At 41.3% G+C, this 12,560-nt stretch overlaps 1 protein-coding gene across 3 annotated transcripts in view; it reads left to right on the forward strand.

Moving 5' to 3' along the window:
• LOC121276540 (atrial natriuretic peptide receptor 2) overlaps positions 1–12,560 on the forward strand; it is a 159,081-nt gene that overhangs the window by 21,746 nt on the left and 124,775 nt on the right. For all 3 annotated transcript variants that reach the window (XM_041185099.1, XM_041185089.1, XM_041185079.1), the window contains exon 4: positions 652–787. In XM_041185099.1, coding sequence (XP_041041033.1) covers positions 652–787 — 136 coding nt within the window. The remainder of the gene's footprint in view (positions 1–651; positions 788–12,560) is intronic.

Genomic DNA, 12,560 nt, shown 5'->3' on the forward strand with positions numbered 1-12,560 from the left:
TAGAAGGGGCTTTACAACCCGTATTAATGGACGACAAAGTCCCATTACATTGTCACAACACAGTTCAGATTGATCACCAACCTGACTGGCGATGTTGTGATCCTTTGCAGGGAAAACGGGAATCTCAAAATAGTGCCTAGTTGACTATAAATCTTCACTAAACCTCAACAACAAAACCCAGAAATATCACTAACTTTCAGTGGAGGGTAGCCTCCATTACTCTGAAATAGACTAGTAAGCCACATATCATGCAGCAGTTCAAGGCCAACGAAGGATGGGCAGTGATGCCCACATCCCAGAAATGAATAAAAATAACTTGAGGACAATGTGCGCTTAGGTAGCAATGCCCAAAACCTTGAAAGCACAGAGGGATGGATGGTCTTGATTTGTCAGTAGCGCTGAGCATTGCCAAACCTCAGGTCTTGTTTAAACTCAGTTCTCCCTCCAAAGTGATGCTGGATGCTGCCAAACTCAAGCAACTCTGCCGTGATGCTACAAAACTATAGGGCCCTTTACTGTAGTTCAGGTGTAGCTGAGAACCATTGCCTAGAATTGCTAAAACCCAGGACCAATCTCCACCAGTCTGCAACTTGGCTTTGATTTTGTTTACATAAAGACTTAGCTGAAAATACATTTTTCATGTTGTTGCAGGTGAATTTTATTGCTGGTTGTTTTTATGATGGGATCATGCTCTATGCTTTGGCTCTGAATGAGACACTTGCAGCAGGAGGATCCAAGAAAGATGGACTGGTAATCTGCAAGAACATGAAAGATCGCCAGTTCCAAGGTATGGTTTGAAATCTATTCCTCATGCTTCTAATTGAGATCTTTTATTACACCTTTGTTGTCTCTTGTCAAGTGTTGATTGTCAAAAGTCAGCTTGATTCAAAAAGTATATGTGCATGCTTTTTAAATGTATTAAAGGTTTTAAATTAACAGTTAATATGTAAGTGGGATGAATAAATAAATACAACTGGTATATTTTCTATCTCATTTTGGTTGTGCGATATCAAATGACCCAATAGAGTTCAAAGTGTGTATTCCCTGTTTTGGGGAAGCAAATGGAGTAAAATGGGTTTTTAAAGCTTATTGTCTTAATTTTACTGTTAGAAAATTGTATCTAATTTATCCTTGCAATAGAGTACCATTTCCAACTGGCAAATCTGCACTGTACCCCCTCCAAGGTAAATAAATCCTTCCTGAGGTGCATTGCCCAGAACTGAATGTAATACTCTTTCTGGAGTTTGACCAAAGCTATATAAAACTGACACTCAAGTTTCCCCTCTTTGTATTCCAGCCTCTTGAGACAAATGCCATCATTCCATTATCTTTCTTGATTGTATTTACACTTGTGCACCTCTCTGTGCAGCTTCCTTGAAAACTTAATCTCTGACTCCCAACTTACCTACCTTTGACCTTACACAAGTTTTGATGTATCTACCACTTTTCACTGTCTTCTGTTTTCATTGCCTTTATTCCTACCTATCTATCATTCCTATGGCCACTAATTCACCACCCAGCCCTCTTCTGCTACAGCTCCACTTCCTCTCCCTCAAGATCAAGAAGCACAAATTTGAACAATAATGGGATGAAAATGACCTTGTTTTCAATTGCCAGATCTGGTGCGATTACTGTGTCTCACTGTCCTCAGCTAAAACCACTTCCAGATCATCCGGGAAGGTAAAAATGATCCTAGAATCTTTTTCTCATAACCAGTCTCTTCTTTAAACCCCTCTTTCATGGCCTATCCACCCTCACCTCACACATCAAGTAGGAAGAGCTCATAGATTTCTTCCTGTCATGCATAGAGAGCATCCATGAAAATATTCCCCAAATTCTTCACTCCTTCCTTGCATTCTACCTTAACTTCTCCATTGCTTCCTATTTATCCTAATCCTGCACCATTGCCTTTTTTGTAGTTTTGCCCTAACTCTGTGCCCTTCCCCCACCCCTCTCCATGAGACCAATCATATACTCTGCTGATTGACTCCCATATAACTTGTGGTAATTCAACTTGCTTTCCTAGTATCTATGCTAGCCACAATCTTAAATGATGCCCATTCACAAATCATGTGTCTGCAGTTACCACTGACCAGAAACAAAACTGGACCAGCGATATAAACACTATGGCTGCAAGAGCAGTTCAGATGCTGGGAATTCTGTGGCGAGTAACTCATCTCCTGACTCCCCATACCCTGTCCACAAGGCAAAAGACATGAGTGTGATGGAATACTCTCCACCTCCCTAGATGAGTGCAGCTCCCACAACACTCAAGAAGCTCAACACCATCCAGGACAAAGTAGTCTGCTTGATTGGCACTCCATCCAGCACCTTAAATATTTATTCTCCCCACCATCAATACACAGTGGTGGCAGTGTGTACCATCTACAAGATGCATTGCAGCAACTCACCAAGCTCATTTGACATCACCTTCCAAACCTGTAACCTTTACCACCTAGAAGGACAAAGGCAGCAGATACATGGGAACACCACCAACTGGAAGTTCCCCTCCAAGCCACTCACCACCCTGACTTGGAACAATATCGCTGTTTCTTTACTATCGCTGGGCCAAAATCCTGGAACTCCCTCCCTCACAGCACTGTGTGTGTACTTATACCGCATAGATTGTAGCAGTTCAAGAAGGCAGCTCAACACCACCTTCTCAAGGACAATTAGGGATGGCAATAAATGCTGGCCTAGCCAGCAAAGCCCACATCCCGTGAACAAAAAAAGGTGTGAATGACAGAATAATGAACAGCTATGTCTGAACGCAAAACATGAAAAATAAGACTCAGATCAGCACATGGTAAAAGAATAATCAAAATGGGGAAATAGAGTCCACCATCTGAAATTGTTAAACACTGTGTCGAGTATAGAAGGTCGTAAGGGAGCTAATTGGAAGATGAGGTGCTTTTCCTTGAGCTGTGAAGACCAAACACAGATTGGATGAAAACTTTGTATAGCACATTCATTCAGTCCACACAAGCATGACCCTGAGTTTCCAGTTGCTTGCCATTTTAATTCATCACCTTGCTCTGACACTTACAGTTCTGTCCTGGCCTCCTGCAGTGTTTGAGAGAAGCTTAATGCATGCTCGAGGAACAACACCTCATCTTCTGATTAGACACTTTACAGCTTTCTGGACTCAACATTAAGTTCAGCAGTTTCAGACCATGAGCTCTGTTGTCCATTTTGATTCTTTTATTTTAACCATGTGCCAGTCTGAATCTTGTTTCCCATGTTTTTTTCTTTTGGACAGATCAGATTCTGCCATTCACACCTACTCCAGACAAATGTTTTGCTTCTTTACCACAACCATTACCACTCCCTTTGCCTTTTGCTCCATGACATCTTTGTTATATATCTCTCCTGCCCTTAACCCTATCCCTGACATCCCTTTTTGTCCTTCATCCCCTCGCCCTTTTCAACGGCATAAAACCCATCACATTTCCATCTTCCTTCAGTTCTGAAAAAGAGTCAAATTCATCTCGAAATGTTAACTCTGTCTCTCTCCACGGATGTTGCTGGACCTGCGGAGTTTTTCCATCACTCTGTTTTTATTTCATTAAAACCATCATCATCACTCCATTTCTTAAAAACTCATTATTTTGCCCATTTGTTCTCCTTAAGTATCTCCTCATAGCTATCCACTTTTTACTCCATAAGGTCTTTGAACTGGTCTTTGTTTCCCCAGCTCTGTGGCTATTTCTCCTGAAGTTCCTTTTTGAACCCTTCCAATCTAGCCCATGCTCCTCTTGGAGCACTGAAAATACCCTTGCTAAAGTTTGAATGGCATTCTAATTATTATGATTGTGGTGCTTCATCAATCCTCATTTTCCTAGATCTACCTGACATTCAGAAAGATTGATGATACCATTCTCGTATGCTTCTCATGAAGCATCTGGTTCTATGGGATGCCCTTGCATGATCCCATTCCTATCTTTCCAAAGCAGCCAATACATCTTCAATAATGGTTTTCCTCCCTTGCTCCACATTTTCCTTCCTGTACATTGATACTTCTAGAGTTCGCTGAGGATCTATCCTCAGTCCCCCCCCCACACTTGTGATCTGTATGTTACTCCTCGCTGACATCATTCAAAGGTATGTTGTCAGCTTCCACATGTATACTGATGGCATATGACTCTACCTGAAACTCTCCCTTGAATCCCCAAATTCAGTGTTCCCAATGTTTAACAGGACATGGTTCATCCTCATATAGAATTTGTTGTCATACTTGGATGATATCAAGTCCTGAATGAGAATGAGCTACTTCCAGATCAACGTTGAGACAAGTAAACCCATTATTTTTGGGCTAATTCATACTCTGTGCTCCATGTCTAGAATCACAGAATGGCTACATCCATCTGCCTTCCCAACCAATTTCTCAAGTTGCTTCAGATCTTTCATTTTATTCAATACAAGGTCACCTTTAAATGCTACATTCCATCTATCACCAAGATCCTTTACTCCCACCTTCACAACATTGCCAATCTCAACCCCTCTGCTGCTGGAACTGTCATATGTTTCTGTCACTTCCAGGCTGAATTATTTCAACATTATCCTGCTGACATCCAATTGTCCTTCCTTCATAAACTTCAATTTGTGTAAAGCTCCACCTCTTGCTACGCAATAGATTTATTTGCAAAATTGAAGCCTTTAGGATTAAAGAGGCAATGGGTGTGTGGACACAAAATTGGTTAATGGACACAAAGCAGATACTAGTGAATTGTTGTTTATCAGACTGGAGAAAAGTGTGTTGGTGTGGAACCACTGCTCTTTTTCATATACTAAATAAAAATACATTAATGGGTTTCTTTTTATTTCTTTCATGGGATGTGGGCATCAATGGAAAGGCCAGCTATTGTTGTCTATCTCCAATTGCCCTGAACTGAATGGCTTGCTAGAGCATTTTAGAGGGCAGCTAAGAATCAACCACATTGCTATGGGGTCACATGTAGACCAGACAAGGTAAGGATGGTAAAGGACAGTAGTGATTGTCTTTTCACTAGTTTTCAATTCCAGATTTATTAACTTAATTTAAATTCCATCAACTGACATGGTGAGATTTGAATCCTTATCCTTACTAGTCCAGTGACATTACTACTATGCCACCATGTACAGAACCTCAGTCCAACCTTTGCAGGTGGCATGAAACGTGTACATGTAGTAAATAGTGAGAAAGATAATAATTGGCGAGAGTAGGGCGTAGACAGATTAGTGAAATGAGGAGTCACATGGCAGCTAAAATTTAACACAAATGTGAAGTGATTCATTCTTGGAGGAATAACAAGAGGCAATATAAACACTGATTGGGCCTCAACTGTGTTCAATTCTGTTCATCACACTTTAGGAAGGATTTCAAGGTTTTAGAGAGGGTGCAGAGCTGATTTACTAGAATGACACCAGAGATGAAAGACTTAATTTACGTGGAGAAACTAGAGAAACCGGGATTGTTCTCATTAGAACAGAGAAAGTTAGAGGGAGATTAAAGGGTTTTGACAGAGTAAATAAAGAGAAACTATTTCCAGTGGCAGCAGGGTTGGTAACCAGAGAAAGGAGGTCTGAGGTAATTAGCACAAGAACCAGATGTAACATAAAGAAAAGAAATTTAGGCAGCAAGTTGTCATGATCTGGAATGCACTGCCTGAAAACATTGTGGAAGCAGATTCAATAGCAAATTTCAAAAGGGAATTGAATAAATGCTTGAAGGGGAAAATTTGCAGGAGTTTGGAAGACAGCAAGGGAGTAGCACTAATTGGATAGCTCTTTCAAAGATCCAGTACAAGCACAATGGACTGAATGGCTTCTTCTGTGTGGAATATTTCTATGATTCTACACCACATTTGTCCATGACCCCTTTTCTTGTTGTTCTTCACTGACTCATCTTTATCACCTTATTGAGATGAACCCCATACTTGAATATGAAGCCTTTCTTAGTCTTGATCCATCTATCGCTACAATTTCTTCCAGCTCTACAGCTTTTTCTGAATGTTCTATTTCTCTGATTCTGACTTTCTATTCATCTTCCCCTACTTTCATCCCACTTTTGGTGATAGGGCCTACATTGGTATTAGACTCACTCTCTGAAACTCTGACCCTTGACATTTATACCTTTCTCTCTCTCTTACCACTTTAAGTATCTTCTCAAAATTTATCTCTTCAGCCAAACTTTCCACCTTACCTCCTAATCCCTCTCTTCCTGACTCAGCATTCAATTTTCAAAACCCTTTAGTGAAGCACATTGGGACATTTTTTTATGTTGAAATTGCTATAAAAATGTAACTTGTTAGCAGTATATAATACAAAGCAGCAGCAGGAGCATAATATTATGGTCAAGTACTGGTGTTTCAAAGCAGTTGTCTCTTTTGGCTTCTTCCAGGAAGAGTTGCTGCATTATATAAAATGGCTATAATTTATTTTAAAGAAAAGAGGGGAGGTCGGTCTGATGACCACTAAACATTACTTAACTCTTTTAACTGGTCAATAATCAGCTTAGAAAAGGATACTCTTGCAACTTATAAATGTTAATGTTGTGCAATCAGCAGTGTTTATCTTGCTGTATTTCTTAATGGGATTAAGTAATGCATCTTAAAACTAAACTCCATAAATATTTAAAATTGTGAGGCATCCAGCAATCTACAACAGAATGTAGTGTACTTTATATCTGTGTTTAACCCTCAAAACGCTCATCACATTTGTAACAGCTGCAGTCATTTCCTGTTTATGTAATAGCAAAATTGTTTTTCTTGCTGTAATCTTTATTAACTCTGTGAGCATTGATCTCAGTTTTCAAACTTACAGTAACCACAGATACTGTCATTGTTATAGACTTGATTTTCCAGACATGTTTCTCATAAGAAACAGTGAACTTTATTTACAGGGCTTCAGCAGCTGTTACATGCTTCCATCAAGAACCACAACTAGAAACAAACTTCACCCCCAAGGTTCCCTGCGCTTTGGGCCGATTCATTCACACTGTCATGTGAGGTTACACAGTCTTAAAGTCTTAAAGCTACAATCACTACATTCCTTAAAGCTACAGTTACTGCATTCCTCCCCATTCTTTTACAATTTGTATTTACAAGAACAACTACATTCATGACTTTACAAATATATATACGAGTTATGAAATTATAAGTTCAGTCTCTCAGGTGGTTTCCTGATCCTGGTGGAACATTGTAGCTCCATGATTTTAGAACCTTTTACTGAACCTTCATTTTCTGGAGCCACAGCAACATCAGTTACCTCCTTCGGCCCAGGCAGGTCAGTGTTATCCACTCTGACAGAGATATCTGGTATGTCTATCCTTGGTTGATCAATCACAACAGGGAGCACAAGTTGTACAATGGTTACAGGTGGAACATCGTTTTGTTGGTGTATCTCCCTTCTTCTCAAATAATCCAGGCATTTTCAGGTGATCCAGCCATCCACTTCTATGTGGTACGACAACGATTGGGTCACAGAAACTATTACTCCAGGTAACCAACTCAATCCACCACCAAAGTTTCGTACAACGACTAAGCAGGATTTTCCCTTCGTCGAGCGGGAACAGCGGTGAAATGGACCAGCACTGCCGACCGTGATTTCAAACTAACTGGCCAATTAACAGCTAGCCAGAGTGAAACGCGTGCTGAGAGCCTCAGCGCTGCCAGGGTGGGGCAGGAGGAGTGTGAGCGCTGAAGTCTGCACATGCTTGGGGGAGTGCACCCTGAAAGCTCCCTGAAGACACAGAGTTGCCTCAGGGAGGTGAAGAATTTTTAAATGAAAAATAAAGATTTTAAAAATAAGGGCAATATGTCATCACAAGTGACTCAGTCACATGAACAGGGACATATTAAAAATGATGTTTCAAATTTATTTTTTTTAAATTTACTGTTAGGAACCCCATCCCGCCCATGGATAAGATTTCTTCAAAAATGCAAAGGCCGCCTTGGCCTATTCGGCCGCCCGCCAACCATGAAGTTGGATGGGCAGCGAAAAATAGGATTAAATTAATTGATTAATGGCCTAGGTCTCTAACTGTCAGCGGGCATGCTGCCGACTCTCATGCACAACCGCCAACCGAAATATCGCGCTGGTGCACAATGACGTTGGGATGCTCACCCGATGTCATTGCACACTATTTTACTCCCAATCAGGTCAGGCGCACGTACGCCCATGAGACATAAAATCCTGCCCACTGTTTCACCGACAGTAAATTCTCACTCTCGACTACACGAATCATGAGTCACTTTTTGATTCCCTTGAATGTTCTCTACGTTTCCCTCCAAATTGCTAAGTACTAAGCCTAACCTTGTATGAAGGCAGTGCTTCACAAGTAGTTCTAAAGGTGTTGAACCTGTAGTAGTTCATTGTATTTTCTGAACCATCTTCTATCTTGTCTTCTCTGTCTACTACAGTGTTTAGACTCACCCTTCATTTTGACTTCACAGTTGGCCAGACTTCTCTCAGGCGAAATCTCAACTTGGTTCAGTTCAGGGGTTGAGCTACCTATGGCTTCATCACTCACTTGCGTTTTGTAACGTTTCATGACTTTTCCATCTAATGCCTTTTTTGTTTCCCTCAGCTGATTTTTCAACTCTTCAGTTTCCTTCTTGTATCTTTTGGCTTACTCTTGAAATCTTTGAACATTGCTGCATATTCTCTGCCAACTCGCTCTTCAGTTTGTTCAGAGTGGCATTAAATTCATTCTGCTTCTCTTCGTAACTTTCCGGAGGTACAAACTTTGACCTGAGGGATCCTTGTAGTGTCTTTTAACAGGTTTTCCTTTTCTTCGTGAAGCTCACTTACTTCATCATGAATTCTGTAATTCAGCAGAATCTCCTTGAGTTTCTTCTGCTGTTCTTCCATGCTGCTGTTTAAGACAGTCTTCATTTCCTCAAATAAAACAGAAAATGCTGGAAAAACCCAGCAGGTCTAGCAGCATCTGTGGAGAAAGAAGCAGAGTTAAAGTTTTGAGTCCGTATTCCCTTCTTCAGGGAACCTTCTTCAGAGTCATACAGACTCGAAACATTAACTCTGTTTTTCTCTCCACAGATGCTGCCAGACCTGCTGAGTTTTTGCAGCATTTTTGGTTTTTGTTTCAGATTTCCAGCATCCGCAGTATTTTGATTTCATTTCCCCAGGTTGCTGAATGGCTACGCACTCCTTGTGCGTCCTGTTAAGACCCTCTGATTCTCCAGGCTCATTCTGAAGTACCTTCCCTTGTTCCTTTTCAAACTCAGGAACATTTCTGGCTTCCTTTTGAATCTCACTGGCCAATCAAGGTTAATTTCCCTCAACCAATCACGACTTAGAAGAAGGCTCGGTCCTTCACCTCCCACAATAATCACAGGGAGCCGTGCTGTCTGGTGCTTATAATAAACAGGTACAGCGGTAATACCTTTCACTTGTATGACTTCACCAGTATACATTTTCAATTTGACTGAAGTCTGCTCCACATTCAATTCTTGAGTACCCTTGTTTAAATATTTCAGTGTGTGCTCCCCCCACTACAGTGGTTGATGTATCGGTATCCATTTCCATAATCAAAGGTTTTCCATTGACTTGCAGAGTAACAGTGATTGGCTCTGTTTTCCCTACCTTCACATTAAAGAGAGAATAAACATCAGAATTCTTGGTTTCTACTTCTTCCACGTTATGCAGTTCAATCAGTTTAGTTTGTTTCCTGGGGGTCTGTCTCAACCTTGTTTTACATTGCTTCAGTTTGTGCCCTCTTTCATGACAATAATGGTACTCCATCCCTTTAAAAGGGCAAGTTTCAGGGATATGGTCACTTACACATTGGTAACAATTCATCTTCAGATTTGATGCTGAGCCGTCTCCTGTATATTTTTTAAATTTTTGGGTAGTAGGGACTGTCTCCCACTTTGCAGCTGACTCCCTAGTTTTCGTGCCACGCCCGGTGATCTGTTCCTGATCCAACTAGAAAACCATGCCATTTTGAACACTCTGTAAGGCCTGTGAATCCTGCTCAGTGCTTTCCATAGCAACGCTTTCCAATGCTCTTTTAAAATCAATATTTACTTCAGCTAATAACCATCGTTGAATGGCATCATCATGCACACCGCAGACCAAACAATCCCTTAACATATCGGTTAGGGTCCCCCCAAAGTCACAATGTTCAGTTAGCTGTTTCAACTTTACTACATATGTTGGTATGGTCGCACCCGGGGCTCTTACTCTCGAATTAAATTTGAACCTCTGCATGATTATGGAGGGTTTGGGTAGAAAATGAGCCTTTACGGGGGTCTGCCAATTCGCTGAATGTCTTTGAATCGGGAGCATTCGAGACCATCAAACTACAGGTTAAATCAGTTTTACTTCGACAGACGCTTAGGAGAATTGCTTTCCTTTTTTTCCTCCATCGTTATTTCACTTGCTTGGAAAAAGAAATTGAGGCTTTCTATACATTGACTCCAATCCTCTGTGGATGAATCGAAGAGGTTAATCCTGCCAAAAATTGGCAAACCTGGTGAGTATGTTTTCCCTTTCTTCTGTTTAAACAAGATACTCACATTCACTGGGCAAGGGGCAGCGCCAGAACCAATTTATCCTCATCGCCAGTTGTTACAGACTTGATTTTCCGGACAGGTTTCTCATAAGAAACAGTGAACTTTATTTACAGGGCTTCATCAGCAGTTACATGCTTCCATCAAGAGCAACAACTAGACACGAACTCCACCCCTCCAGGTTTCCGTACTTCAGGCTGATTCGTTCACACTGTCACATGATACTACACAGTACAATAGGTCTTAAAGCTACAGTCACTACAATCCTTAAAGCTACAGTTACTACAGTCATGTAATACCTGTAAAGAGTGTTGCTCCATGAGATAAAGGAGTTAGCAGACCCAGGGTGCATTGATGGCACTGCATGCTGTTTGCCCAGGGACAACAGGAGCTCTACTCAACAGCATCTCGATGCTAAATTAAACAACAATATTAGGAATTGGCTGAAATTTGCCAACATTTAACTTTAAGTTTAAGAAATCCCCAGAGGTCCAATGGACTGAGAATTTTTAAAACTTGGTCCCACACAGAGTTACAGTTACACTGCTGCAGGGATATGAGGCCAATCTCCTGGAGGTGGCCTCAGACATGAGCTTCAGTTTACTCTGCACCAAAATCAGGCCACAGTGTTTGTGTTAATGCAAAGCTAAAATTGTTTCATATGAAAACAAACTGTTTATTACAATTGGCCTGTGCAGGAATTATGATCAGATATCTGAAGGCAGTTGGCATAAGGAGTAACTTTACAAATGGATACAACCAAATAACTCCTTTTTATGATGGTAACATTCTTTTTTTTAAATCACGTCCACCCTTTTCCCCAGCTAGGCCTCCTTGTATCATTCACAGCTGAGAGGCTGAATGCATAACCTGCTCTGAGGCATCTCTGAAACAGGCCATTGGGGTATTATATGTGAATGGCCTTAGCTCCTGATTTCCCCTCTCTGTGGATAAGGTCCTAGGTTTCACTCAATGCTTCTCTGCAATGAGCTGTCTAAGATTAGTACCAGCAATGGGAGCATTTCATAAATGTAAACCTCCAGAAATCCTTATCACTTTGTAGCACTGTGTCTTAGTAATACAGAGCATCGTACAATCTGTGGGAGACGATTTCTTGTTCTGTAACATATTGTGCATGAATGAAATATCATTATACAGGCCAGGGATTTTCTCAGAGCTGCTCCTGCTCCACCACTGTAATTTCAGTAGATATGCAGCATGAACCAGGCTTATGTGTGTGAACAGGGCTTCTTCTGTAGTGATGTAATGGTGGAGCAGCACCATGAAGCTTCTAGCTGTAACACTTGGTGACATAATTTGTCTGTATACATGCAGGCAAATGGAATCGCTATTTGGAAATGCAACACTTCCATACTTTTATCACAAAAGCAAAATACTGTGGATACTGGAAATCTAAGATAAAATCAGAAAATGCCAGAAACATTCAACAGGTCAGGGAGCATCTAGAGAGATACAGAGTTGAATTCTTGAGGCCACCTTGAAGGTGAGAAAGGAGGTGGGGATGCCCTAAAAATACCAGTGTGGCCAGCTTGTCAGTTGCGGGGGACCTTTCCTAGCGGCAGCCACTTTGGGAGAGACAACTTCAGGGCCTTGGAAGGCCATCAAGCCCCCCATGAGCCTGGCTGGCAATTAGACTCATTACGAACCTTGTTAAATGTAAGTTCAGGAGACCAACTGGGATTTTCCAGTTGGCTCTAGTTTCCAGATGCAACTGGAGGCAAATCAATTGCCTTGAGATGGGCAACCAATGACAGGCTAGATTGCCAGTTTTCCTTGCAGGTTAACAAGCCCTCCCTATCTGCCTGGGTGGAGATACAGTTAAAGACCACCATTTGGGAGGGTTCTTGCTACCAGAGTAGTGGCCAATCTGCTTTTTCTGTGTTTTTATTGAAGTTTTGAAAAAGTGGCTGAGAGAGTACCTTTTTGATGAGACTCCATCCTCGTTACTTGCCTTTTCTTGCCTGATCCTTCTCTGATGCTCACAGGTCTCTGATTGGCCTTCCATCTTCAAGAGCCTGCCTACTATTC

This window comes from Carcharodon carcharias, chromosome 1, assembly GCF_017639515.1.
Source record: "Carcharodon carcharias isolate sCarCar2 chromosome 1, sCarCar2.pri, whole genome shotgun sequence".
NCBI classification, from domain to species: Eukaryota; Metazoa; Chordata; class Chondrichthyes; order Lamniformes; family Lamnidae; genus Carcharodon; species Carcharodon carcharias.